General features: G+C 37.5%; 1 protein-coding gene across 6 annotated transcripts; it reads right to left on the bottom strand.

Moving 5' to 3' along the window:
- Positions 1–903: 903 nt before the first annotated feature.
- Positions 904–22,308, bottom strand: paqr3a (progestin and adipoQ receptor family member IIIa). Of its 6 annotated transcripts, none has more exons than XM_044108100.1 (10): positions 22,243–22,308; positions 20,802–20,868; positions 20,615–20,697; positions 7,917–8,154; positions 7,658–7,820; positions 6,504–6,659; positions 4,038–4,235; positions 3,865–3,955; positions 2,695–2,867; positions 1,302–1,603 (listed from the first exon to the last, which is right to left on the bottom strand). In XM_044108100.1, exons 2-9 carry the CDS (start codon positions 20,840–20,842, stop codon positions 2,725–2,727), a joined length of 1,113 nt encoding a protein of 370 aa, XP_043964035.1. In that variant the 5' UTR covers positions 20,843–20,868; positions 22,243–22,308; the 3' UTR covers positions 1,302–1,603; positions 2,695–2,724. The 6 variants fall into 6 exon arrangements, with proteins under 6 accessions (XP_043964075.1, XP_043964035.1, XP_043964046.1 ...); XM_044108111.1 differs by lacking the exon at positions 22,243–22,308 and adding an exon at positions 21,639–21,806; XM_044108122.1 differs by lacking the exon at positions 22,243–22,308 and adding an exon at positions 21,533–21,584.
- Positions 22,309–23,042: the final 734 nt, after the last annotated feature.

Below are 23,042 nucleotides of genomic sequence, written 5' to 3'. Positions count from 1 at the left end.
AAATTTCATTCCAAAATGAGTCCACTGCCATTTAACTTTATCGCTATTAAATCACTGTAAGACTTTTTAAGGGAAAATATTTACTAAAAAATATGCATGAATGAGGAGTGTAGTGACTTATTCTCCTTTTTAAGGCTTCAAGTAATTATCTAACCTCCGAATTTGAGTGAGATTCCCATTTATTTACAGCTCCGGGTAAATTGTACAAAATGCAGTGCAGATAAATCTGTCTGAAGACGTAAATATAGACACCAAACATCTTGTGTGTCCCGCCTCCATCACCAAAGGTTTTCATTTATAATCACTAAACTGATAATGTTTCTGTTTTGGGTAAAACTACAATGGTGCAAACATAAATGCTGCAAACTTGAAGTCCTCCAGACCACTAGGGGCAGACAAACAAATAGTCTTGGACCAAACGCAGAGTACAGATGGGATGTGCAGGAAAAAAGAAAGGGTGTGCTATACTTTTTGAAAAACGCAGGATTTTACAAGATTATTGAACATCAGGATTAACGTATGTAAAAATCACCTACTCCATACTCCACCTAGTGGTCTGGAGCACTTTCGTTTTTATGGAGAAAGTTTACAGCTATTCATACCTAGAAAAGCTTCTAAATTCATATTCATAGGTTTTTAAGAAATTTTCCCATTTTGTTTCCATTTCCTGTAGTTGAAACATTTTTCATTTGCCTTTATTTTGTTGATTTAAAGGTTTTTGCTTCTATTTTACGTGTTTGTAACAACCAGTGTCTCATGCGTTTGCACTCCTGTCATTGTAGAAAACCCTAAAACAAAACCCTGTTTGAAAGTCCCTCTAAAGATCTGATGGTTTGTTTTAAGGATAGTATAGCGTTTTTCTACATATATATATTTTTGCTGAGGTCAAATTTGAAGTCTAAATATAATCAAATGTTTTAATAGATAAAACATTCATGTAATGTACATAAAAGCTGGAATGAAGTCATTTAAAATACTAAAACAGTAAAACATTGCACATCACCCTAAGGGAGCTAGAACATCATATTTTACAGTAATACATCTGAAAACATTGATTATTTTTTCTCTTGTCTGCTCCCAAAAAAATCCTCACATATGAACCAAAAACAGGATTATAACAATGAATATAAAAGGACAGAGAATGTAGTTTTAATACTGCCATTTAAATCACTGTTGTGCCTCAATAGTGACCTCTAGAGGCGGAGCTGCTCATTACTTACTGCTAATATGAGCTTAAGAACATCGACTGAGTCCCAAAAAAAAAACATAAAAATATGATTAACAGTTCTGAAAGAAGCTGCTGAACAACAAGTCTTTGGGGTTTTAATTGCTTTAACATGCTCACTTTTTGCTTCTTGATATTGTTAAAACATATCAAATATCAAAAAATCTGCAGATTTAAGTTTCCCCATTCAGAAACATTTGATGCTACATCATTTACAGGCACTTGGAGAACCAGGAAGTACAGGAGCTTCCTGTTAATTTGTTCCTGTTGGTGATTTTTATGATGCATTCATGTCACCTTGCTTCCTGTGCTGCAGCGCCACTGACCATCTTGCTCCTCATGCAGGTAAAATGCAAGCCACCGGGTCAAAGGTCATTCCTAAAGGTAGAAAAACACGAGGGAAGTTAAATCAGATCTTGGAATCTGCAACACTTATTTTTGTGTCTCCTGAACAGATTTAAGGATTAAAATATAATTTATTCCCTCCGTTTCAAAGATCTGCTATGAACTGATAAAAAAATTAATTTCATGGCAGAAAATTTGGCTGGAACTCTGAAGTAATGGTGTATATTTTTGTTTTGTTTAAAGAACAAATTAAAATCAAAATAATCTTAAAAAACAGCTTGGAGGGATATTTTAGATTATCTTAACTCAAATATAATCTGACTTATAACTTTACCTGTTTAAATAAATTGAGATCAGTGCATTATTATTATTAGAGGGATGAACAATGTTTCTATAATTTAGATTAATCTAAATATTTAAAGCAAGAAAAAAAAGAAAAGGATTTGACTGGACCAACTTGTTTCAGGAAATTGTGATGAACAAAAAATTATGCATAAATATTTTTCTATAATTTACTTTTCTCTTTCCAGTGTTTGGTTCCATCAAAACACATTTTCTACGCCAACATGCAACTCTCTCCTTTGTTGGAGTGTTTTTCATAAAGTATAAATAAAAATATTTAAAATAGATTTGATTCAGATTTCTTCTGCAGACGTCAGGATTTAAACATGGAGCCTAAAAAACAACAATAACCTGCTGGAAAGTCAGGAAAAAAATGATTTTTTTAAACAAAGTCTAGTCTAAAAATGAAATGTATTACAAAAATATAATAAAAATAATAAATAAAGCAAAAAAACAAATATACAGGAAACATTTATAAAGGTATAACTGGATGGATAATAGATGGGTGAAAAATGGTAAATGAATGGATGAATAATTGCACGGTTTGATGAATAAATGAATAGATGGGTGGATAATCGGATGGATGAATAAACATGGATGAATGAATTTATAAAATGGAGAAAGTTTCACTAAATTAAACTTATTTCCTCCTTTAACATCAGACTTTTTTCTGACATTAAAACCTTTAATTCTGACCAAATTTTGCTCCATTTATAACTTTTAGAAAACATTTATTCCTTTTAAGGAACAAAACTACATTTAGAGGGTTTTAAACGTCTTACGTTCAGAAAGTCGCCGTGTCGCGCTGTGAACTAAGTGTGCTGAGGAGCGGCGGGACACGGCTGACTGTGTCTGTACGCCATGATGAAACCCGACGACTGGTGCCACCAGTAGAACATCAGAACCAGCAGCAGGTGCCACACCTGGTGGCTGGAGCCCAGGTAGTTCAGCTGACCTGAGGGGGAATAAAAAACCTGATTTAAGTGCAAAACATTACAGGATACGCTTTTTTCTTTTGAGTTTCCTCGCAATAAAATTAAACGTTTTAAATCAATTCAGAGCTGAATTGATTTAAATTTAAAATTGCACACATATAGTCAAAATGTTTCTACATGATTAAGTCTTTGGTGCAGAAACTGGTAGAAAATCGATCTATTATCTATAATTTGTGTGAAGTAGAGATGGGACCGCACAGGAAATCGGCTCTTCATTCAGACAACCAGCATTAAAAAAGACACAATCAAAACTCAGATGACTTTTAAATCTCAATGAAGTAACTCAAAAAAGTCCAAATAGTTTGGATGCATTTATTTCTTTCCTTCTTTCAGAAAGTTTGTTTATGCTTAAAGAATGGAAGAAAAGATGAAAAGTCCATGTTTAATCTCTTGTTTTTTTTATTTTAAGTATATGTTTGTGGTTCATTTGTTTCTAAAGAAAATGATCTAAAAATATCTTTCTAATGTGACTAACATACATGGAACAAAGGTACAAAAACATTACATTGCAGCAGAAAGACTTTAAATATTCGAATAGTCAGTACAAGCAGCATCTTAAATACTTAAAAGTATTGTGAGGGAATACAAAAAAAATTGTGACATAATTGGGGGTGCACCAGTTGCAGTTTTCTGACCAATTGCAGATTACCGACCTGTAAAAAGCCTGACCAGCTGACTCCCATTGTTTTCTGCCTGAAATGTAGCTAAATATAGCAAGAAAGCCACTGAGTTGGTAACAGTTTGGTGACTATTGTTAAATGTAAACATGCATAAACGTTCTGGTGGGCCAGTCTGTCAATCAAACCTCTAACAGGAGAGCAGAAGAGGACAGAGGTTGAATACGATCGGCTTCACATGCAAGTATCAGACGATGACTGAGCTCCCAAAATGAAGGAACGCTGCACCGATAAATCACTGCATCCCTAGAGGTGATGTGAAACTCCTGAGTGGACTCACCTGGGAAATATCGCTCTGGAACCTTAGAAACATAGAAAATAAGCGCCAACGCTGCGATGAAGTACATCCCAAGGATCCGTGGAACGAAAGCCTGAAGAGAAACAAAAATCCAAGTCAACAATAACCACGTCTGAGCAGAAACAGTGGGTAGAAACCAGAAGAGTTTGTTGGACCTGGACGAGTTGAGAGGAGAATCCTCCGGTGATCCAGATCCAGTGGAGCGTTGGGATGAGGCCGTATCCGGTCACGAAGCAGAAGATGAGCGAGCGCAGCTGCTTCCACTGCTTACTGAGGTAGAGAGGATGGATCTGGGCGAAGAAGACGGCCAGGATCATGGCCAGGACCGTCACCAGGTAAACCTGCCGCCAGTACTGGAACCAACACCACAGAGACCGGTCAGAGCCAAAAACATGAAAATGAGTCAACATTTGAGTCAACTACTGAGAGGAATTCATTTCCTTTGAACGTTTCCAACCATAAAGCTGAATGTTTGTGCTTATTGAAGTTACTTATGACCAAGGAGGTGATTCAGATTTTTGGTTCAGGCGTTTTGAAGTAGAGATGAATCCACCAGCAGCAGGAAAGTACGGGGTGCTGTCACAGTCAAAAATTAACAGCAATAATTTGGGTTATTTAGCCTGTCATATAAGGACAGGCTAAATAACCCAACCTAAATACTTAGTCACCAAGCTAATTATTTAGTTAGCAAACATAATAGTTATTACTATTATGTAACATAATAGTACTGGATGAAAGTACTTTTATATTTTTGCACAGTTTTGGATTAATTACAGCGCAGAATATGTTGTTTTTTTATAGTCTGTATACTCCAGTTAACAATTAATTGATTACTCAATTAGTTGACAACTATTTCAATAGCTGATTAATCACTATTTATCATTTGCAACAAAACCAAATGTGAAAGTTTTTTAGAAACTGTTGAAGACTCCATAATCATCACAGATGATTCCTCTCTTTCTAAACAGAATAAAGTGTTTTATACATTTATTAATGACTCAGATGTTTAAGAGTAAAACAAGCAAATAAAGAGAATCGGAGAATGAAAACTAAGCGTCGTTTGTCTTTCATCTTGGCTCAGTTTCTTCCTTGCATGTGTTAAGAAATCTCTCCCACTGTTTGAGCCGTTATCACAGATCTGTGAAGAACCTGTCCCTGGATCTGCGCTTGGTATTTAAACTTCTATACGTAGCTGCTGAAAAGTCTGGACAGCCTCGTCTCCGTCCCTTCTGTCTGCCTATGTGGATGCAGGCCTCCGTCCAGTCACACGTCCTCGTGCGACGAGTCCTGCTGAATTTCACAGTGAATAAATTTGCACCCGGAACAAGGCCCCCGGCTCGGCCACAGCCAAATTCTTATTTTCTTTTTTTCTTCTCCTCCTCCTCATCATCACAGATCTCCAAATCTGCATCCCTCAAAAGACTCGGACGAGACAAGAGTTTGACTGGCTAAATATAAAAATCTGTTTTTCTTCAGGGACTTGGCTCGCCACTGGAGTGGAGCCACCCAGAAGCGAAGCCTCCATCTTGGCGTGGACGGAGGAGGAGGCGGCGGCGGCGGCCGGGGGACGAGGGGATCCTTTTTTGCCGCCGAGGCTCCTGGACTTGCGAGCGTCATATGGTGAGGAACAGGAGTGACGGACCGCTCCGTGAACGCCGCCATCTGGTTTGGTCTGGAGCAGATTTCAGCCCAGTTCTGGGGGCAAAATAACCCGGCGCTTCCAATATGCGGGGGAAAGCAAGCGTCCCGGAGCGGAGCCAAGTATTTCAGGGATGAAAAAAATAAATAAAATAAAATAAAACGGCGGTGGTGATGGTGGGCGGCTGGAATGAGGAGCTTGTGTCATCGGAGGCTGTTTTCCAACCGGATGAGAGCGGCGAAGGTGTTGTGTTGCTTCTTCACCGGGAACAATGAGTAAAAGAGCGGAGCCAGGCTGAGGCGCTCGCTTTGTTCAATTACTGCTCCTCAGGCCGCCGCCGCCATGATGCAACAATTCACAGTAAAAAATAAAAGAATCAAATGCTCCTTTTATCGCCTGAATGTTTCAGTTTATACTTAAAACAGGCCAGGAGAAGGTAGTTTCACTAAAACAGCTGCTTTGTGATGTGATTCGCTTCACTGATACAGATTTCTTTCTTAATTTCAAAACTATAATTTTCAGCCATTATTTACGTTCAGATTTACTGCATCTGCCTCTTTTGGCACAGAATTAAGATTTATGTCTCAAATCAGCAAAAGTTTAATTAAAAGCAGCTCAAACTGAAAACGCTTTGATAATAATTGGATATGTTTCCGACATTTAGAAGTGTGTGTGTGCCATAAATCAGTTTTTTTTGGGGGGGTGAAAAGATCAGAACTGAACCGATCTTAAAATTACTGAATATGTTCTTTCAATCAGAGAAATATTGCAAAAACATCATCGGTGTCTTGTGTTTTTTATAAACACTAGAGCTGCACCGATACGCCCCCCCAGCACAGTTCACTTAAATAAACCAACAGCTCCACTAGCTTTGTCAAACATGTAAAGACAACTTTTGTCCAAGTACAAGCGTCATATGACAAGAAATGTAACTGTCACACCACAAACCCAAACACCACAAATCAATCAGGAATGAACTTACGTTGTCACAGTAGAAAGTGTAAAACACTCCTGGAACGTAGCATCCCAGAATGCCGATGGAAACGCCGGCGTAGTCCAGCGCCATCCAGCGGCGGCTGGTCTTCTCCGAGCGGTGGCAGCAGAACAGGTGGTAACCCACGGAGCAGAGCATGCAGAGCTGAGGGTAGAAACGCAGCGACACGCTCCATCAGGAATTAAAGACACATTTCATTATCCAGACCAGATTCAGGCAGATTTCAGGACTGGGATTCAGTTTAATTTGCTAAGAACATCCAGCAGAACTTTGCACTGATGTCGGTTCATAATCGCTCAGATTAAGGCAACAGCAGTTGCAGTGAATATTTGGCTCATCCTGAATCATCATATTGTGAAAACTGGGCAGGAAAACATGAAGCGGCGGTTTAACTTTTTCTGTTTTTAAAAAATGCAACCAGGAACAATTCAGCAGACATGAAGAGGAAAAATTAAAGCTCCTTCTGTCAGTTCTGTGCGTATTAAACTCAGAATATACGACAGATTTCAATCATTTCAGACAATCAGTTGATTGGAGAATCACTACTAATAATCCTGATCAAAATCGTCTATTTGTTTTCTTTTGATTTGGCTCCAATGGTTGATCAACAAATCAAAAATGGCTGACGTTTTAATTTTCTAAAGCACATAATAAATTTACTCTTTTTGTTTTCACTTTTTAGGCTTAGTAATGTATTTAGATTCCCTCTATTGATGTAGATTGACTGGTTAATTGACAGTTTTGCCTTCACACAACTGAATCAAAATGTGCGCAAAACTTTGCTGAAATACAAATTTACACTTTTGTTTTTATTAACTAAGGAACAAACATGAATAAGTTTGTTCAAGTCATTAAAAACCATCACTCTCCTATCACTTCTTGTCATCTTCTTTGTCATTTCTGCCAGTAGTAACATCTGTTGATCATATGACTCATGAAAAAAAATGTTTCAGTTTTTTTTTTAAACCACTTCATTCAAGCGCAAAACCTTTCTAAATTGATGTGTTTCAATTAAGCCAAGTTATTTTTAAAATTCAAATTTGTGCAATTTTACAGTGAATGGAAACGCAGTCAGTGGAGAAGGAAGCAAAATCTTTCACTTTAACAATCCAGAGGTTCCTTGAACTAACTTGGCATCCCACCTGGAAGCAGAACAGCCCGATGGAGTAGATGACGTAATCCTCCCTGGAGGCCTGGATGGAGGGCAGCACCGACGCCATGTTGTACACCCCGACGCAGAAGAAGAGCAGGAAGCCCAACAGATGGCTCCAGATATTCACCGTCTCATTGGATAGGATGAAGAGGCTGCGCACAAACCATTGCTTCATTGTTGATTTCAAAGTTTATAGCACCAAGAAGTATTTTATCCTGGTTTAAGCCAAACTTTGAGCAACGCCTCACCTCTTGATGCACAGCCTGGATGGCAGGTAGGCTCTGTATCCATCTGTGATGTATGGATTTTCTCTCAGGAAAACCGGGATCTGTTCGTACGTGTACAGTCTGATGCCTCTGGGCACCAGTACAGGCCAGTACTGGTAACCTCCCAGCTCGATGTAATGTGCAGTTTGGGCATTTTTCTGGGGCTTCTGGGACATTGCAACTGACTTGCTAGGCGAGTCAGTTTTAAACTGACTTGAAGCTGAAAGTAAAAAAAAAAAAAAAAAAAGCCAAAAGATTGACATTAAAGTTAAAACAAATGTCAATTTTAAGGAAAATAACTCATTAAACTGCCAAGATGGGACAATATGCTGATGACGCCGTTATTTACATGATCTCTTTGTCCACTCACTGGAAGCTTTTCAGTGCCAGCGTTTATCATTGACAACACAATGGTCCATATAGCATCTTCCATAACGGAATTAGTGATTTCCATCAGATTTGTACACTAATATCACACCAAACGTTTTGGAATGCAACATTATTATTCATTCATTGTATTAGAAGTCAGGATGCCTGTCCAATGGTGAAAAAACAAACTTAAAAAAATCTCAGCTGTGTGGATCTATTTTTTTCCCACTTCCAATATTGATATCAGACAGCTCTGAATCGGCTTATTTGGTAACTCTGCACCAGTAAAGTACACTTAAATAAACCAATAGCTTCACAAAATTGGTCAAACATGTAAAAACAACTTAAATTTGTTCAGTCAGCTCATTTAGGAGTAGACCATCCAATGTAAAATAAATAATACAGAATCTGACAAAAACAGTGGGCTGACTAACTTGGTCAATCATGTAAAAATAAAATGCAACAAACCTTTTAAATTGTTTAGAAAGTGTGATTAGGAGTTCTAGATATAATGTAAAATCAAAAATAAAACAATGATCTATGAGTGGTCAAATCATTATTAGCTGAATTATTAAGAAACCAGGTTATCCTAATGAGGGCGAGTTGTTCTTCAGCGCAAACAGAGCATCTGCATAGTGCAGAATGAAATTAAGTAATATTTAGTCATTTAGGCTGGAAATGCATGGCACCCTTGCTTAGCTGGAGATCAAATAGTGAAAGTTAGTTTCAAATGTGGAAAATGTAGATGCTTTACATACGTCAAGCAAACAAAGTTTAATTTTGCAGCACTATTGTCATCAAATCTCTGCCTACAATTCTGATTTTTTAGATATTCCTATCAAAGATCACCATTGGTTCCACAGACACATTTTAAGACTAGAGAGGATAAATCTTTAAAAGTTGGGTCCCCCAGATTGTTTAACACTTTGCCTCGTTCTTTGTGCTGTGTTTGTGAATACTATTTACAATATTCTTTTAAAGAAACAGCTGAAGACTCGTTTATTCCGACTGACTTAACTAGTTCTATACTGCATGAGGTTACATGTACTGTGTTTTTATTTTAGGTGTCATCTTAAAAATGAGGTTTTCGTTGTAATTGCACATACTTAGTCAACAGACACATTGAATGTGTACTAGCTAAAATCTACTGGAAAATATTTTGGATTTAGTTGATACAGGGTGCGTTTTTTCCTGTATATATTTATGTCGTTTTTAAAGGCTCAACTATAATTGTACGATTTAGCTTTAATCACCATTTTCTTTATCTATACTTTTATGGGCAAAGAAAATAAGTTTATAAATATTTTATATATCCTGCTGCTCCTCGGAATACGAGAGGATTACGCAAAAGCCAACCTCTGTGCTTCTTGACGATTATAAAGTTTCAGCATAATAAAACGTTTGCTTTTCACAATTTTATAAACCGAATGTTTGCTAAGCATCAAATAAGCTAAGAGTAAATTCAATTTGAGTCTTATGATGTAAAATGTAGCTATTTTAACCAAATGAATCTAAAATCAGTAGGATTTTCCAAGAGGTTTGGTGTCTAGCGGCTAACAAGCGCTAACTAAGCTAGTTAGCATTTTGCTTTGTTTATAGTTCATAACTAAAAATTAAACTTACCTTTTAACTTGGTGTATTTGTAGTTTGAGCCATTTTGCGGCTTAAAATACGAACTACGCATTTGTACAGATTAGTGAGCATTAAATTAAACATATAAAAAAAGTATATAAAATTATTCACAACATCTTCACTTACTAAGACGCCATCAGAATTAAAGGACCCCTTTAGCTTGTCCAAGTACTGCCTGAATTTAAAAACATTATCCAAACATCGACAACGCCTGATCACATTTGCAACTGAAGTAAAAAAAGGTTTTAGTCGAAGAGAAATCTTAACTACAATTTCCAAGAAGAATAAAAGCCCGGATATTTTTAGATAAATTTAACTCTAAAAAACAATGATACACACTGTTAATCTTTTTTTTATTTTTTATTTTTATGTTAAAACCTACATTAGATTCAATAAAAGTAGGACTTTATTCATAAAGTCCCTCTCAAACTACTAAATACAACTCAGTCTATGCAAATTAAACTTATGTACTTAAAAATGACTTAACATTTAGACGCATACAGTGCTTTACAAAAGCCTTACTGAGGGATGCATGGATGGATGGATGTCCTGCTGACAGATAAACAAAAGTATTTGCTGATGTTTTTTAATTATTTTTTTATAGCTTCCACTGAAGGTTTTTTAACATTTAAAACTGTTTCTTTGCCAAGTTATCAGAACTTAGCAAAGAAGCTAAGCTAATTGAGTTTATAAACACTTTTATGTCCAATTGAATCACATCATTCAAAACATTTCTTGGAACCCCAATACAATGGGATGTACTGGGTTAAATGGGGATGCATTATGCAAAATTCATATTTTGCACGTTTTTGTACTTCCATTTGGGTCTCAATTGCTATGCCAAGCACTTTAAAAAAGAAGCAATAAACAAACACCCAGCTGTGTTTTTGTCAGTACTCTTAAGTAAATATTTTATGGTGTCCATTAGCTGTTTCAAAAACAGCAGGCACTGCCCTAGCCTTTTACTTAGCACTCCAAGCTGAGCTCCAACATGTTTGGTCAGCTGTTTTTTACCACTCTATGCGCTGTAGATTGGCATATTAAGTACATTGTTGGTGTGAAAAAGGCAAATTTCTGGCAAAACCCCCCCAAATAATTCAGAATTAAAAAAAAAAAAAAAAAAAAAAAAAAGCATTTCTGAGCTTGAAAAATCAAAATTTGGTAGAAAAATCTAAAATTTTGAGATTAATCTCAGGAATTTTCTAAGAAAAAAAAGTGGACATTTCTGAGTTTAAAAAGTCAGAGATTTACTCAAAAAAGCTCAGAAATTTGAAATGAATCTAAAAATGTTCTAAAAAACATGTATTTTTTTTTAGTATAAGTAAACATTTTACTTTGAAAAAAACCCTGAAATGTTTAAATCAATCTCAGACATTTTCTAGAAAATTTTTAAAAAGTCTAAAATTTTAAACATTTCAAATCTACTAATTTGTTTTGGCAGAAATTTATCCCTCCTTCTTTCTCCTCTCTGCAATGACCTTATCAGATGTTGTACATTGTCTCTGAGTAAATAAATAAACAGCATAAAAGTTTTTCAATAAAGAGAAAAAACTCTGAGTAAAGGCCTCTAGTCAAGTGGAAAACACTCAAAAGTAAAATAAAATAGTTTTACAACATATTCTGGCTGCTTGGAAGTCAAACATACAGACATAAGAGGTAGTTGAAGTGACTGCGGCTGCTCTGGGGCTCCAGTTCCTCGTCTTACACCTCCCCATCACAGACTGTCACCAGGAATCCTCATCAGAGTCAGAGTCCTCCGCCGACCTCTCAGGTGTGAGGGATGTTGGTGGATTCCCTCCCGAGGGAAGTCGCACTCGCTGCTCCCTCGGCTGTTTACACCCCCACTTTAATTGCCTCGTTCTCAAGTGGAAGTGTGTTCTTCATTATCACTTCTAATATACCTCTCAGCACATCCACTCTGGCAAAGTGTCAGCTGCCACGCCAAGTTAAGACTGGAACTCGTGCACGCAGGGGCAAGCAATAGAAATCCACTGCGAATGAAATTAATTGATTTTACAGGACCGCAGCCTGCAGTAATTTGTTACAAGTGCAGAGAAGGAAAAATGGCAACAGCAAAAGTTGAGAGAAAACTCCAGAATCAGCATATATTTTTAGAAAATTGTACTTCCATTACCCAACCAATGTGTACACAAATACAATACAATATTTGGAGATTTTTTTTAAACTGTGCACCTAAAAATTAGCCAACATATGATAACACTAACTTATAAAGTCTAAACATAAACCATATTTAACTATTCATTAAATAAAAACTAGCAAACACACCCTAAAAACAGATTAAAACCAAATTATACAAAAAGTCACAATGAAATAAAACTAAACTATATTGACCCCAACCCTGCGTCATATTTAAGCTCTTAGTCCTCTGAGTTTAAGAAAATTGTTTGACATCTGGGAAGTCGTTCTGATCCGTATTTCTCAGGATTTATCCTTTCTTCTAGTCTGATCTCTACTCCAGTAACAAATCTGATCGCTGCTCCGTACAAGCAGACATAATCATCGTGAACTCAATTATTGCTTTGCAAACTGCTCACTTTCTGCACGTTTTCATCCCCAACACTAAAAACAAATGTGTTTTAATTGCAGCTGGCTGTCTGTCCAATCCAAACAAGGCGCCGTTAGATGGGTTTAAATGGAGGCAGACAAGCCTCCAGGCTACCAACGTCCTTTGGGACTGTCAGGGTCATCAGCTGAACACAACGCCACACTGGTGCGCTCCTCTTTCACAGTTAAAGGCCCACGCTGCGATATTAAACGCACTGGATGTCGTGCATCTTCTCACAGATGTTAGAGTCACAATGAGTTGGCTGCACATTACAGCAAAGAGCAGACATTAAACATGACAGAAGTAGCACTGCATACTATTTTCAAAGCTTTTCAGCTGCAAGTTTATTTTTTCATTTTCTCATTTGGAACAAAAACGATTCAGTGTTGATCTGTTACATGTCCAGGTCAGTTTAAATAGTATAAGACAGGCTTAAGTGGTTAAATGCAAAATCTATGTGCCAATTTTTAAGTTGATCAACTGATTACTGAAATAATTGTTAGCTGCAACTCTGAGCAAGCAGATGGCGACAGTGGAAAGGAATGACTCTTTTGTTACAGGAAGAAACCTCCAGCAGATCCAGCTGGAGGTCCAGAGGTAAGTATCGGCTTGAGAAACTAAAGATCGATACTTTAGTTAAAAAGCTGTTCTCTAATTGGGCCGTTTGCAAAGTGAATGCAGCGTCGCAGAGGCGCTCGTCAGCAGCCGGCTGCTCTCATTGGCTTTATTTATAGTCTGCGCCACGAGACATCTGCTGGAGACGAGACTCTGTCCTCTGTGTCCACACCGAGCTTGTCAGTGTTTTTTTTTTTTTTTTTTCCTTCGAGGACCCCGGCCAGAACAGAAGTGAGGCGGCAGAGGCCTCCTCTAGCAGGACCAGTGTCCTCTCCGGTTGCTTTCTCCACGGATTTGATTAGCAGGACCGGAAGACAGAGGGAGGCTTCACAGTTTGTCGCGTCCAGAGTGTTAGCCGATGTTTACTCGATCTGAGAGCTGTTGTTTGTTTGGTGTCTTCAGTCTGCTTGTCGCTCGCCACTATTTTGGGACCCTGACACTTGGATGTGGCTCGACAACCTCCTGATGCGGCCTCGCCTTCCTCTTCCTCCTCCTCCATGCCTCAGTGTCACACAGAGTTTCTCTTCCTCTCCCGTTCTCTCCTCTTCGCATTGAGGACTGTGCTCCGGGCCTTGACACAAAACGCTGCGGACAGCTCTTTGCTCTTCCCGCAGAGTGGGGGGTGAACTCAGTCTGCCGCAGAGAGAAGAGGAAGAGGAGGAGGAGTGTGAAAATATTCTGCTGATGTGTTCCTGAAAAGGACCGCCCTGAGAATCACAACATTTAGAAACAGAAATCACCTGCTGAGGAAATAATGCAAAGATATGCAGATGTTTGGCAAGAAAAGATGCAACAACAATATTATTATTTATTACAATAACGTCTGGAACAAATTATCGTCCAGGAAAATTTGTCATCAATGGACGTTTTTCAAGTAGGCATCCACATCAGAAGCATTTTGTTCTCTGCTCTTTTGCAATTGTACTTAGTAAGACTCTGAAATTGTATATAGTTTCATTAAGGGTGCTAATTTGAAAGAATTGACATGGCAAAATCACCAAATCTTACCAAGAATATTTACAGCGTACACTAAACCAAACTAATTAGGAGATGTTAAGCAAATATTTTCGTAATATTGATGAAGAAGTACTAGTTCCACTGGCAGATTATTTAACTTAGGAAAAGTGTGTTGTACTAAGTGAAATAATTTGCCAGTTTAACTAGTACTTATAATCAATATTAAGAACTTATTACCAACGTAAAACAAGCAATAAAACATGATCTTGTTGAAAAATTACTTGTAAGTTAGTTTTGTCTTATTTGAAGTTTTGTCTAACATATTTGAACCAAAATACTTAAGAGTTTTAGTTTTTGCAGCGGAAGCAAACTTGTTATTATTTAGAGTGTTTGTTTCTTTGTTTCATTGTTTGCTTGAGGCTTAAATGAGATGAATAAAGTAATGCTGTGGGCTTCCCTCATCTGAGTAACTTGAATCTAATTTTCTCTGCACTCATTTATAGATTATTTTCAGATTAACATGTCTGCATGCTTGTTATTTATTTACTAATTTATTTATATTCAGTCATATTGAATTACTTATTCTTACACTTATATATAGCTCTGTAAAAAATTAAGAGACCACTTCTTTTATTCTATGAACTACTTACAACATGTCTCAGAAATTCCAAGCAAAAATTTTGTATTTATTTTCAGAAAAGAAAAAAAGGTCAAAATCACAAAAAAGATGCAGTGCCTTCAGATCTCAAATAATGCAAAGAAAACAATTTCATATTCATTTAGAAACAGCAATACTAATGTTTTAACTCTGGAAGAGTTCAGAAATTTATATTCGGTGGAATATTAATAACCAGGAGGCTTTCAATGGGGTTCAGTGAAATGGGCTCAATTTTTCCAGAGATGTATATTTTAAAAACTTAATTTCTTATGGTTTTATTTGTATTGTTAATATTTAACACCTTAGATGGAGTAGCTTGTCAACTAATAAGCAATTTCCCCAAAGGGAATCAATAAAGTATATTCTATCCTATTCTTTCCATCAGCACCAAATTTATGGTTTGGTTCCATGGTTGCTATGGAGTTGCCATAGCAACCCTGACTTGTTCGTCAACTCAGCAGATTCTTCTTTTGTTGGTGAATTAATCAGAGTAAGAACAAAATTCCTTCTCAAATTTTCAGGAAACTCTGTTTTTCCAAATAAAAGTTTGCCTTTTGGTTAAATAAGTAACAGTCGACCACCTTGATATATAAAGTCGGACCGAGCAGCTTTGTTTCTGAATCCGACTGAAAACTGAAAGTGAAATAAATGTCTGCATGGACAAATGCTGGAGTACTAATATCTGAGTTTATCCTTGAAGCATCTGGCCCACTGAGCGCTTTCTGGGAATGAAATGACATTCCTGCTTTCTTTTTGTTTGGGCAAAGTTTCATCTGTGTAACAATATTGAAAGGCATTAATCTTAATCCGCAGATTTTACGTGTACTTTTTTTAGTCTTAGAAGATACATCTGGTTCTTTGACTTTTAATTCCTGCTGCGAGTGCAAAGGAAAAGTGAAAAACAATTTTTTCTTCTTCTTTTACAGTAGCGGAGGGATTACGGAGAAGGCCAGAGTGGTGGCTTCGGGACACTTCGCTGCTGTTGGGAATGGGATTACAGCTCCGTCATGTGTTGCACTTTTTTTTTGCAGCTGGACGAAACTTAGTGATAATCCTTAATGGATCAACAACAGAAAGCTCATCCTCATCACTCAGAGAAACTAAGCTTAATGACACAAGGACGATGTCTGCTTGGTAATTTCTTTCCCTTACATTCGGAGTGATGCTGAAATAAGCCCTTTATTACAAAACTCTGCAAAGATTGCAGCTGCATATGCGCCGTCAGTTATCCTCTTTCTGCAGAGCTACACACAACGCAGATTAGATTTCCTGACTTTTGCAAAGAAGATTTAGATTTTAAAAACAATGTAATTGTGGATTTTTCTTTTTATTGTTTTATTTTGTAACCTGGAGAGGTTTTTCATGATTGTGACATGTAGAGATCAGAAGCTGTATGGCATATTTTAATTCAGCCCAAAATACCAGACCAGAGATGGAAGTTTGTTTTTTTCAGGTTAGAAAACTGTCAGAGGCGGAAAAAAACACTAGAATGCCGCTGTGGTAATAAATACATTTAAATTTAATTACATTTTTATTGTATATGTTAAATTAGACATTTTATTTCAGAAATTAAAAATATTTTACAAATATATCCTATAGAGAAATAATTCTACAAAGTGTTTACTTAAACATTTTAGCTGCATCTTTCACTATTAGTGAACATATTTATATCAAGCTTTGATGTCTACATTTTATTATTTGAAATGGTCATTTCTTTGAGATCTAATGGAATAAATAAGAATAAAGAAGAAAATATAAACAACAGTTACATCAAAAACAGGTCTAAAAACCTGAGAAAGATTATTTTATCAGTTTTGCTCCTTTTTAAAAATATGTATTAATTATATTTCTCTTCTAAGGAGAGGAGGAAAGAAAAAGAAATAAAGGAAGGAATAAAGAAATGAATTAGAGAAGAAATTAATAAAGAAAGAAACAAACACTTTTAAAATCTTACTAACCAGATTAATATAAATCAATCAAACTCGTATGTCAAACTCAAGGCCCGGGGGCCAAATCTGGCCCGCCGCAGCTTGTTATGTGGCCCTCTAGATTCCAGACGCCAAATTACATCACTCTGTCCCTCCAGTTTTTCGCAAATTTACGATCATGGAAATTTGCACAAAATCAACAAGTCCTCACTTTTATTCACATTAATGCATTAATGTGAGTTTCTTGGTAATTTTCTGCAAAAATGATCAAAACTGTTGGATTTAAGGGAGAACTAACTCCCACCTACAGGTGGCAGTGTTTCTTTACTTTTACACAGCAGCCTCAGTCTCAACTTACAAACTGTGATCGATGTGGCGAGTAACAAACAGTCACATTTACTGCAGTTTCCCACAGTGTTCAATAAGCCTGGCGGGCCACCAGGCTTCACTTGCTCCCCACCAGGCTAAGAATTGTTTATTTATTTGCTTTAGGGATTTTTTTATACATCAGCAACAGTGATGGCAAAAACGGGATAAAGAGTTTCTCTGGTGAAACGACTGGAAGTGCAAAGGCAACACAGTTTGATCAGTACGTGAACACAAGACGACTGAAGTCGGGCGTTTGTTTTTATTTAACACTTCCTGTCTTTACCGGTTTACACGTTAACAACTTCAGATAATAAAAGTGACAAATCGTAGATAAAGGGACATTTTGGACACTTTAATTAGGCTTGAACAACTGAAGTGTTGTTCAAGCCTAATAATAATAATTTATATTTATTAAAAAAAATTTTTATGTATGCAAATTATTTATTTTTTTAGGTATTTTTAATCATGTCTTTCAATAAGACATAATTACAAAATCAATGTGAAAAGATGTTTATTACATTTTAATTAGTACTCACTGAATTCAGACACCAATTTTTAATGTTTTAGTTTCTTCAGGGGTTTTATTAGTACATTTTGTCTCACCCAGACCTTGTACACACTCATGATTGTGATATGACCCAAAATGAAAAAGAGTTTTCTCTAAATGATGTCTGTTTTTTTAAGAATCGGAGCTATTGTAGGAGGAGAAGCTGCAGTTCCGGCCTCTTCCTTTAGAGGTCACTCTGTACCTGCAGTGGCCGTCAGAAGGCCACCCACTGAACAATCTGAGCTGCCTGACATTAAGCAGCAGAAAGCTGATGAATCTAATCTGTCCGTCAGCGTGGAGCAGAAACAGTACAGTAACGACGACAGAATCCACGGATCAAAATTAAGAGTTCAATTTGCTGCTCTGGGCGTCTACTTTTTAATATTAAAACAGGAAAAACTAGATTATTCTTGTACTTTACACCCTCGTGAAACAATAAATAATCTTCACATCATCTTCACTTTTATTAAGAGGTTGGCTTTCTTTATAATAAAGTTACACACTTTGAAAAAATGCGGCTTAGGTTGTGTTTGTGTGAGACTAAACATCTGAATGAGCAGCTCAGTGATTCACAGGCAGCGGATCACAGACTGGACCCAGTTGTTTGTTGTCACTCCTTCACTGTGTGGCTGAAACAAAAGACTCACAGCTGCAGAGCCATGAGTCACACAGCTAAAGGAAGCTTTTGTTTCACTCTGAAAGCTGCGGGGGGCGCTATGGTAGCTCATGGAGACATGAGAGCCCCCAAAACTGCATGAGGAACGCAGCAATCATACATGATTTATTAAAAGTTAGTGCTTTAAATCCTGGTAATAATTAAGGCTATGATTATTGGAATGGAGGATTGGGACACCCACATGATGAAAAATGGATAAGCAGATAAAATCTGTTGATAAATAATTTTATTTTCTCTAAAGGTTCGCTCCAAACCTGCTGTCAGGAAAATGTCGAAGTGCGGAAACATTTTGAAGATCTGCAGCCACACTTTAATGGGCGCTACCTCAGATTTCATCACGATAATGGGTTTCCTGTCTGCTGGCGTTGGAGGGGGAGGCAGCTGGAGGGACAGAGGAGATATCTGCAGCTGATTTCTTTTCTTTCTGCTTTCATATCTGCAGGAATCTCCAGTTTTTGTGGAGGAAGAGACGTTTTCAGACTGAAGGTTTGGAGAAGCAGCAACTGAGAGAAGTCGATCAGTAACCTGTCAGCTCATAAGTCAATAAGGCCATTTCACTTTTTAAAAACTGGAAGATGCTAAACTCACTAGTAGACAAGTCATTTTTTTCAAATCCAAGTATCCAACGACTGAAATGAATATGTTCCTATAAAATCCAGGACATCTAGGTCTTGTATAATTCTGCATTGGTGTAGGATATGATTGGCTTAACATATAAATATTTAATAGTCCTCTATTAATGTTTGTTAACAGTTATTTAATTTCAGCTAAGTGGTAAGCTGCTATTTTTAGGAAAGAAATATATTCTGTGAAACTGGATTTATAATAAATCTAAAGTCAAATTTATTTGCATAGCAAACAAACTTGATCTCCTGAAAGAAAATCTTACTTTCAACTGGAAATATTTAATATTTTTTTAATTATTCCTTTTCCAGCCAGTGTTATTTTCTTTGTTTTTTTTTTCCTTTAAGCTCTTCACACTTTATAAAAAATAAATAAGTAATTCCTTATAACTGCAACATTCAGCTTTTATAAAAAATAACATTTAACTGTCATTATGTCGTAACACTATATTAAGAAACAGAAAACCTGTGAAAAGATCGATAGCCTCTACCTCTTACCTGAGCTACTATTGCAATCTGAAAAAATGTGCTGCTCCCGACCAAAAACCAACCAATCGGAACCAGGAGGAGGTACTTAGCGCTATCATTCACCCTTCTGTACAAGCTGCTAAATGTGCCAATAGAGGAGAAACAACGCAATGCTTCAGGAAAAACATTTATCCATCGTTATAGCTGGCAATGCTAACTAGCTTTAGCATTCATGACAGACTGCTGACAGGGAGAAGCTCTAGCATAGCAGGGAGCAAGGGAGAGGCTGTGAGCAGCGTGTACATGAGCTTGATTGACAGCACCAAGACAATCCTCCTCCTGGCTCTGATTGGCTGTTTCTGACCGAGCTGTGTGTTTCTGAAGTTAGTTAGCACTGGTAGAACTAGGAGAAGGTAGAGATTGATTTTTTTCACATTATCTGTCTCATAGGCATCCAACTATCATAGTTAGAGTTGAAACAAATACATTAAAAAACATATTTTTATAAAAGTTACATGCTGCAGCTCTTCACACTTCAACTTATATTATAGCTACACAAACTCTATTTGAGATTTTTTTTAAAAAAATGCATTAAACAAAATGGAGAGTGGTTCTCAGCAAGGTTATTATAGTGAACTAAAACTAGTAGAATATCAAAATCTGAAACAGAGGGAACATCTTTGTGAAGTGAAATAAAAATGGTAATTAATAGGTAAAAACTCTAACTACATACATGTATATATATATATATATATATATATATATATATATATATATATATATATATACACTTCATTTTGTGTTTATAAATCCATTGCTTTAGCCTTTCCAATTGATGTGAAATTGATCTTTCTTTTCCTCCACACAAGTAGCTTACATCAGCTGTCAGCAAATTTTGGCACTCCATAATCCGTATGTTAGTTTGCAAAATGGTGAGTTGGGAGAAAACACCAGAGTGAGTTGGTTGTTCAACAATATTTGAATATTTTTTTTGAAAATCTTCTGCCGAGTATTTCTTTCAGAATTGATGTATACATAATCACAAAACTTTGACCTTTTTTGAATTCTGCAAAAGTATGAATAAACTAAAACTACTATTACAACTAATAAAAACTTAATATTTTACTAATAACAATAATAATAAACACACCTAAAAACTGATTAAGATATAAATAAAACTAAACAGTCCTCAAATGCATCTTGCAAGTTTCAGGAATGCAAAAAAAAAAAAAGGATGACAGAAGATAAAGACATTAAAACGGCTGGTAATACCTTCATCAAATGGCTGCAGCTGAATTAGGAGATGCTGGCGATGAAGGTGGGGGTTGATCCGGGGAGTCCTGACTGGGCTGAGCCTGGAGGGAGGTGTGGATGTCTCAAGGTCAGAGCAGCGAATTGAGATGAAGGCAGACTAATGAGTTTTTTCCGTTCTCTTCCTGCCCTGTACAGGTGGCATCACCTCTCTATTCTGTCAATCTTCTCCCCTCCTCTCTCACCCATGCCGTCTTTATTTCCTCCCACCTTCTCTGCAAGGAGACAGAGAAGGGAAGAAACAGGAAAAAACTGTTTACTTCTGAACAGGCCTCCTAATCTATTTGGACTGGGCGTAATAGGACATTTGCATGGCGAGCACAGCGAGGTGTCAGCGATAACCACGGGGTTGTGACATCCCCACCGAAATATGCTGAGCTTTCGCTAACCTCTCATCAAACACGCTGATCTTTATGGACTGTATCATATTGTGCCGTAATGTGCTTTATTGTCCACAGAATAAGCTTTTCTTAAAGGTAATTGGAAAACGGGAAATGGCCGCTATCGGCGGACTTTTTAAATACATTATTTCTGAAATGTGGCTCGTGTAATGACCCTGTCGGTGTAAAACGTGAGATTTATCTTGGCAGCAGAAATTGATCCATTTCACCTTTGTCTAATGGAAATTCTTATCAAGGATTATCAGTTTATGTAAATGAGCGTGGCCCCTGGAACGGAGGTGGGAACGGTGGTGTGTGTGCAGGAGGGTCGTTAATCTGGGGCCTCTTGACGTGTCAGCCTGGACATAATGCACCATCTCTCAGCTCTGAGTGGTTCTTCTCTGCAGCTTTAAGAACCAAGCTCACTCCTAGACATTCAGCTGTGGTCTATATAAGATGTTGAGCATTTAAACTGAGATTAAATTGAGACTTTACAAACCTGGATGCTGCTTTTTTCCCCCCTCACCGATTATGACCTTGTTCTGAAAATATATCTCACTAAATTGATAAGACAAAGATTTTTAAGGCCTTTGATGTTTTCATACCTTATAGTTTGGTGGAATTGGTTCAATTAGGGACCAGAATTTAAAACCCACTGAAGGAAATTACATAAACAAACGAAGCGCAACTTCCTTCTTCAGAAATGTAAACAAAAATGGAGTGCCAAAAGATTTTTGTGGTTTTAGGATTTCTCTTTTGAGGACAGAAGAAAACGGCTAAAATCCGATGCTAATGAATTTTTGTTTACATTTTGTGAAGAAGGAAGTTGCATTCATGTCTTCGGAGGTTTTTGTGTCGGTTTCTTCTGTAGATTTTGGTGCAGCACCCCCACAGGCGAGGAGGGGACCAGGTTTTTAAGAAGTTTGGTTTGTTTGACATTGAACCACATCAGTTGAAAATGTAACAAATGTTGCAGTTTTAGTCCCCGAACAAACCTCATCTACCAGACTATTGAGTGTGAAAACACCCTAAACTGACCGGAGACCATTCCAAAGGCAGAAAGAGGACTGTAGCTGACACACATTCTGGGTAAATATAACCAAAACAAACACAAGAGTCTAACGCTAGCTGGAGAAATGGCTTAAAGTATTTTACCAAACACAAAAAAATCTTACAACAGCTAACACCTGACGCCCTTCTTTTGCTTACCTTTCCTGAAGAAGGAAGTTGTTCTCAGTGTCGTCTTCAGAGGTTTCAATCGTTTTCTTCATTGGTTCTTGGTGCAGCGCCCCCACAGGTGAGGAGGGGAACGGGTTTTGCAAGGTGTTTGGGTCATTTGAGGCAGTGCCGTGTGGAAGCGAACTACAGCAGCTGAAAATGTAATAAATGTTGCAATTTTGGTCTCAAATTGAACCAGCTCAGGAGTGAAAACACCCTATTTTATTACTGCAAAATGTGAAAAGATCCAAGCACCATAAATGCTTTTTTAAGGCAACCTTTGCATGTCAGTAAGAATGAGCTCATGTCACTCAGGTATTGGTCTCAAGATAAAAACGCCCCAGATGCCCACAGCAGCTCGGCGTTACTTCTGGCCCCATTATGCCCATTCATCACAGAGGCTCTCAGCATATTTCCATATCATAAAACTTTTCGCAGACAGCTCTGTTATGTGCAGCACTATGCGGTAACTCAGACATTTGGACATGTCAGCTGCAGAATGGATGGCACAGTTTGGATCACCGACAGCGCAGCATGAAAAATGAATGGCATGGAAGCCGAGTGTAGTGGCGGTGGGCTACAGTCACTTAGAAGAGGGGCCGTGCAGATTGACAAGCCCCCCCCTCCCTCTGCGCTTCCCTCGCTTGTTTTCATTGCAGTGGATGCTTTTGATGTTTTATGGGAGAGGCCTCGCCTGGTTGCCGTGGTCTTTGTCGTGACAGCAGCAGTTTGACGGCCTTGAAATACAGCTGGTGGGGGCTATTCTCCATGGAGATCGGCGAATGGAGGTT

This window comes from Gambusia affinis, linkage group LG03 (assembly GCF_019740435.1).
Source record: "Gambusia affinis linkage group LG03, SWU_Gaff_1.0, whole genome shotgun sequence".
NCBI lineage: Eukaryota > Metazoa > Chordata > Actinopteri > Cyprinodontiformes > Poeciliidae > Gambusia > Gambusia affinis.
This window is presented reverse-complemented; position numbering and strand designations above follow the sequence as displayed.